This window comes from Egretta garzetta, unplaced genomic scaffold, assembly GCF_000687185.1.
Source record: "Egretta garzetta isolate BGI_Z169 unplaced genomic scaffold, ASM68718v1 scaffold74, whole genome shotgun sequence".
Lineage (NCBI taxonomy): Eukaryota > Metazoa > Chordata > Aves > Pelecaniformes > Ardeidae > Egretta > Egretta garzetta.
Genome location: NW_009259427.1, coordinates 1,691,882 through 1,698,899, shown reverse-complemented (window position 1 = coordinate 1,698,899; position 7,018 = coordinate 1,691,882). Strand labels below are relative to the sequence as shown.

Genomic DNA, 7,018 nt, shown 5'->3' with positions numbered 1-7,018 from the left:
GCCAGCCCCCCCGGCACCTGCCCCCCTGCTGCAGCTGCTGCGGCCTGTCGGATCCCCGGGCGGCCAGGGGGGGACATGGTCCCCTCACTCGCCCCTTGCTGGCGGCCATGAAGAGGCAGAACGTGCGGACCCTGTCCCTCATCATCTGCACGTTCACCTACCTGCTGGTCGGGGCCGCTGTCTTTGATGCCCTGGAGTCCGACAACGAGATGCGGGAGGAGGAGAAACTCAAAGCCGAGGAGATCCGGCTCAAAGGAAAGTACAACATCACCAGTGAGGACTACCGGCAGCTGGAGTTGGTGATCATGCAGTCTGAGCCGCACCGGGCCGGCGTCCAGTGGAAATTTGCCGGCTCCTTCTACTTTGCCATCACGGTCATCACGACCATTGGTGAGTGTCTCACCTCGGGGAGGCCCTCGGGGGCCAGGGCCAGGACAAAAGCCCCCCTGGTTGGGAGAAAAGGAGAGGGACAGGGGGGCCGTGGCACGGGAAGGGTTAAGTGCCAGATGACTTTTTTGGCTTCCCTCCCATGTTATGTAATTAACTGCTCTTCAGGGGCACTTGTTGGACGTGGTGGTGTCCCGCACCTCTTCCCCTGGAGATGGAGCCTGCTGACCCCTGGGTGGGACTGGAGAGAAGTGGGGCTGGCCTGGTGGGGAGATTGGCGCTGGCCCAGGTGGCTACTGTTGAGCTGTGGCTTGGGTGGCAAGGAGGAAGGGGGTAGGGGCAGGGTGAGACTTTCCTGGGGTTCCCCTCAGGAAGAAGGAGGCCCGGTTGCCACACTCCTGCTTGCACCTTTGCTTAAGAGACACGGGGAAAACTTAGGCAGAAGGCAGTTGGATGAGGGTGAAAACGATGCGGGCATGGGAACTGGATCAGCTGGGAAAGCCCTTGATGTAGCTGAGCGTAGCCCTGCTTTCGCAAACTTTGTTTTGGCATTGGCAAGGGCTGTGGTGGCGGTTCCCACGGCTGTGGTCCCATCGCTGGGCCTCTCCTGGGCATTCCCAACGTGTTCCTGAAGTTTTTATCGCAGCTGGAGCGTCTGATGTGCCAACAGGTCACAGTCTGCATCTCCTCTTTGTGGGCACACGGTCCGACAGGCAAAACGATGCCCTGCTGTCACATCCGTGCTGCCCGGCTTCCCAGACGTGCCATTTCCCAGGATGGTCGAGGAACAGTCAGTGGACACAACCACGGGCTGTCATTTTGTACTTGTCTGCTTCCCGCAGCTAAGGCGGAGCGGTTCGCATAAAGTTTGCTTCCCTGCCATAAAAATAAATACCACGATAAGTAGAGGCTGCAGAGCGCACACAGAACTGGGATACAACTCTGGCTTTGGCTTGCTGAGTGGGTTTGTTCTTCCCCGTTTTGTATTCAGTTGGGTGGATTTACGGAGGTAGATGATAACATCCTTCTCCCAGCACTTCTAGATGTTCCCCCCTAACATCTGGGGAGATCTGAAAAGACCTCCCTAGCTCAGTGGCTGTTTGATAGTGCGTTATATTGAACGGGACACGAAAGACTAGCTCTCTTATTAATACAGACGGACTCGATAGTTTTACCATTTAGGGCTTGTTACAAGGCATTTGCACGTTGCCACCTGAAGGTACTGACAGTTTTCAGCAGAACGTGCTGCCCGCTGCCCTCTGAGCAGTGATTCCTTATGTTTGTATTTGGCTGTATTATACCCGGGGCAGTAAAAAATTTCCTTTGAAAGACCATCTGACAGTATAAAGCCTATTTGCCATTAGAAAGATGAGACTTTTAAGGGATAATATCCTCTTCTTTTCTGTTATTAGATATATTGATATAAAATGCATATATTAATAGGCTATAGAATATAAAGTAGAAAGTAACTTTGGCCAATGACTTAGGTTTCCTACTGTTTGTTATGATGTCAGAACTCTCCTTCCTCCTTTGGTCACTGATTCTCCCCTGCTTGATCTCTCTCTTGTCGTTTATTTGTGCTAAGTGAGTACGGGGCTGTCATGGTCCTCGGGATTACAACAAGGCTTCCACGCACACGCCTGTGTACTCAGGGTGCCCTATACTCTTGCCTGAGAGGTGGCTGCAATACTTTCTGCGTTCTTAAGCTCAGTCGGTGACAGGTAGAGCTGTTTTTACGGTAGTTTGCTGGTTTGGTCATATTTTAACGTGGAAACAAGCACAACTTGCTTGGGAAGCTTTAGCATTTTCTCATGCGAAGAGCTGGGATTTGTTTAGGAAGCTCGGAAAACCTCAGTGTGCAGAGGATGGGGTGCATTTCTGTAGGCAGAGGCGCTTTGGGATGTTTGAATTGTTTAAATTTAAAATGTGTATAGCAACTGGGAACCACTGGGAGGAAGAGTGATAATAAAGAATGGTGCGGAAGAACAGACATTCTTTAATGACTGTTCATTTGGGAAACTGCTCCAGCAGGATATGTGATCCGTCTTTCAAAAGTTCATTAATAGTTACTATCTGCATCTTGCCAAATGCACTTCTATTTTGTGTATCATCTTTTCAGTACTAAAGTAGCTTCGTGATGTTATCTGATCTACTGGTAGTCTGTAAAAGTGAACATGGAAGGTTTTTCTTTAATTTCCTATTTATCCTAAAAGAATTTGGTTCAAAGGGGGAAAAAATGAGTTTCTATATTTAAGTTCTCAGGAAAAGAAGAGAAGGTTTCTCCTCTATCTTTCTCACATGGGGCAGTGATCTTAAATGTTCATATTAACCTTTTGTGGTGGTTCTTCTTTTTAATCTGACTGTGCGTACGCTCTCACGTACATTTCCTTCTGCCTCTGAAACCTTCCAGACAGACTTCGAGAAGCACATGCAGCGGCGTATGTGCTAGTGAACGTGCTGTAGTCAGTAGGCGCTCTTGCAGAAGTGCGCCTGACTAGCTGTCGTGGGCTGATTTTCGAAACGAGGTGAATAAAACCCCTCTGTTATCTCATCTAGGGTGGCACATCTTTCTCCACAAAACTTCAGAGAACCGCGATAGGAAGCGGCAGACCACCAAGTCTAGCAATACGCGCATGATAGCAGAGTAATTCATGTCGAGCGTAACGGTTCTCCTCGATGCTGCTGTGCCGGCAGCGTGTCTGAAGCGATTCCCTCTTTACTGTGTCGATTTAAATGACCGTGACTTTAATTGAATCACCGACCATGAGCCAGCAGCCATCGGCGCGCCACCTCGGCGGCGGGGCCTTCCCCTGGGACGGGGAGGTTCGAGGCCCGTTGGGACGGGCTGAGATCGGGTCAACTCTCGCCTTTCCTCTAACCTGTGGCATTTGGCTTTTAGTAGCGGGTGCGAGGGGGTTGTTGCTCGCTTGTCAAGCTGCATGCTAAACAGAGAAGCGAGGGCTATCAAGTAAACAGAAAGTTTCTTTCAACTGTGATACAATTATTTTTTTTTTTTCCTATTCCCCGGGTGCAATTGTTGGGTTTTTTTCCCCTGTTTTTTCGAACTGACCCACCAGGAAAAAAAAAATAAAAAAAATTAAACAACGGCAGGTGCTTCGGTGATCGATGATTCTGCTCTTAAAATCCAGTAGCAGAAGAAAAATACCCCGTTTTCACAAAGTTTTGGTCACGTTTGAATTCTGTGAAAGTTTTTAGGTGATCAAAAAGAACTAATAAGCTGTTCTTGGCTCTCACCAGTTGCTGAGTTTATTTCGGGGTTGTTCTTGCTTCAGAGTTAGCTAGTATAATTTCCTATCCACTTCCAGTTACACAGCCAAAATGATGACAGAGAGCAATTTAATCAAGTTCTGCATCCAACTATTTGTCGTTTATGAGACACACTGTGGAATACGCCACAGAGTTCATAAAGAGGCTGGATACGATGAATGAAAACACCAACTTTTGAAAATAAAAGGTAATTCCTAGGATTCCTACAAAGTTTTAATGCCCTTTTCTACAGGTTTAGAAGAGTGAGTAAACTGCTTCAATGTAAGCAGGTGTCAACACTGTTGAAATGTGTTATTGGTATGGATATCGCTCCATCATTTAGGCCTTAAAGGGTGATAGTCATACTTGATTTAACACCACTGAGCTCTAGTAAACACTGAATATTTCTGGAGGCTTGTGCAGAATGTAAAGAACTGAAAGCTGTTTATGTCACCCTAAAGTGAACTGAAACAACAAACAGATTGAGGATTTTTATTTATTTATTTTTTCCTGAGAAGTGACTGTAAGGAGAGGCAAAATTCAGACAGTGGCTGTTGTGAACTGCGAGTCTCTTTCTCTAGCTTTTAGGCCTTTGTATTCTATCTCAAACCTACTACCAGCAGTGACTGAACTATCCCAGTGAACAGAGACAAAATATTTTTTGAGGACGTGGTACAATACCTGTAATGGTGAATGGAATATTCACCTATTGACAGCTGTTTGGCTACCGAGTAGCTAAACACTCAGAAACTGTCTACATCCAGATGAGGAGATTGCATACTTCTGGCAGATGGTGGCCTGACAGGGAGTTTGAACCTGCATTAATGAACTAAGCAAACACATGCTTAAATCCATTTCAGGATAGTAGTTAAGCCTCCATATCCTTTCTCTGCATCATTTTACCCTTCTGTAACATGGGTATAAAAATACCAAGCTGGTAGTGTTGCGACGTCTCTAATTTGGGTTAGAAAAAAGGCATAAGAGTTTTTATGTGTGAATTATTGTGTCAGTATTGCTCCGCCTTTAAGGATCAGCCCCTGGCGTTTCGAGTCCGCTCTTGGCTTTTGGTGGATGGTAGTATTTAAAGGCAGTCCACTGAGAAACTTTGAGTAGGGTATCGTGGCAGATGGACGATTGCAATGGAAAGAAAATAAAGGAAGAAAACAAGACAAGGAAAGGGAAAGATAGAGAATAAAGACACCAATGCTTTGGCTGGTTAACTGCTACATTCAGGACTTGCCAGGACCATGAAGGTCATATCTCATAAACAAACAAGCACAGAGTAGATTAAAGCCCCTGTATTATTAATAAACTCAGGTGAAAGTAGAGAGCAAGATTTTCTGGTGATACGAATGCTTGTAGGTGCACTGAAGTAATGAATCTATTCATTCACACCATCTGAAGCTTCAGTGGAGAATACTGGATGATCAGGACTTGTAATATCTGTTGGTGGTATCTCCCAGGCAAGGAGGAGATCAGCTTCAGCGAGCCGCAAGAGGATGAACTGTGGCGTAGGATTTTGCTCCCCTGCAAAACTAAAATAACTCTGCAAGATCCTTTCACACGATACTCTTTGTCTCATGGAGAGTTTCTTTTTTTAAAAAGGGATATACAGAATAGTGTTCTGCTAACACAGAGGGGACTTTGTGGCTACTTTTCTCACATGTGCATCGAAACAGTTGAGTTCTTGAAAACTGGTTTTGCAATGATACCTCACATTCCTGCCAGAGGCACATTAGCAAAAGCTTTTGAATAATCACTCATAAGCAAGGCAAAAATACAGCTCAGACTGATGCTGTGGCTTACTGGCAGTGCAAATGCAATATCCAGTAAGAGCCTGAAAACAGTTTTGGGGAAGCATCGAGAAGCTTCCAGCCACTCAGCTGGGTGATGGTGTCAGCAGATTTCCTTAGCGTAACTGAGCTTGAGAAATTAGTGTCTTGGAGGGTTTTTTTTTAGGATTTGGTGCCCTTTGATTTCCTCCTAACTATTCATAACTTCTTTCTTTAACTGAAACAAGTGAGATTTAGATTAGGCCTGAGGAAACTCTTCCCAGCTGTCAGGGTGGTTGCGTGCTGGAAGAGATTGCCTAAGAAGACTGTGGAATCTCCATCATCAGAGCTTTTTAAAAAGACTTTAGACAAAAATCTGTCAGGAATGTTTAAGTTGTAGCGGCTTTTGCCTTGGGGGAGGAAGATGGGCTGGCTGACCTCTTGAAGTCTTTATCAGCTGTATGGTCTGTGATTTTCTGAATCTTCCTTTTTCCACGTCTTCGGCTCTGGTTCCTGGGCTAGCTTGTTTTTCTTGAGAAAGAAAACCGAACATCTTTCAAATTCCATTTTCTCCACTATATGGTCTTTGCTTACTGATTATTTTTCTGTGCAGTAAACCTGATTATGTGCCGTTGCAAGTGTCAGCATAAAAATATCTGTATTTGTCCACTGACAAGGCTACAAGTTTGAGGTGTCGGTGAATCTTTTGAGAAAGAAGTTAGCTGAAGAAGGAAATGATCCTGCTGATACAAGGATGGCAAGCAGAAGTTTACAGGGCAGAATTGGGAGGGAGGGGAAGTGTTCTAGACTAAGAATAAGGGAGGAAATTTAGCTGTCAGCTATGGGCTTATGCCTGCTTCAACTAAAAAGGATAAAAATCCTTTCGCTTTCTCTGGGAAGAGCATCAGAACTCTAAGGCTTGATCTAAAGGAAAACTGATTAATGGAGAGCTTCCCTTTTGGACCCCAGGGGTTTTGGGACAGACGCTGCTGGTCTGCCACGCAGTAAGGACCAGAATGCTGTTGTCTTCCCTTCAAGGCAATCGGAGCTGAGGTGCTTAGTTCCTTCAATGCCGGAGCATATTCCTTCATAAATGCTGAAAGCCATGCTCATGACTTCGAGCTGGAGTTACACAGCACTTTATATTCAGAATGCTGCGCTGACATTAGGTGATTCATCTTCACAACACCTCTGTGTAAAAATTATCCTCAATTTAGAGACAAGAAGATAAAATGACTTTCTGAAGGTTCAGGTTGGGAACTATTTCTAATTGCCAAACAGCTCACTTCTCTCTCTTTCAGACCACATGGCATTAGTTTATAGCCAGATTAAACAGTGAAGATGAACCAAAGGCAGAGATCCATAATGAATTCAATGATACTAGCAAACTCCTGCAGCTAAGGTCTTCTGACATGCAGTAATAGCAGAACCTAGAGCTTTATTACGTGGAGGAGCATATACAATTCTGGGTAATTATCTCTGTTATTACTATGCGTCTTCTGTCAAAGGCCCTTTAGGTTTCTAGGTACCCAGTTTCTATGGATTTTACTGAAGATCCTTGACTGGATTCGGATGAAGGCTGCATGAAATAC

General features: G+C 45.4%; 1 protein-coding gene across 1 annotated transcript in view; it reads left to right on the top strand.

Moving 5' to 3' along the window:
• Positions 1-11: 11 nt before the first annotated feature.
• KCNK9 (potassium two pore domain channel subfamily K member 9) overlaps positions 12-7,018 on the top strand; it is a 94,047-nt gene continuing 87,040 nt past the window's right edge. Inside the window, exon 1 of the mRNA XM_009637044.1 lies at positions 12-390. Within this exon, the coding sequence (XP_009635339.1) occupies positions 108-390 (283 nt within the window). The 5' untranslated portion in view covers positions 12-107. The remainder of the gene's footprint in view (positions 391-7,018) is intronic.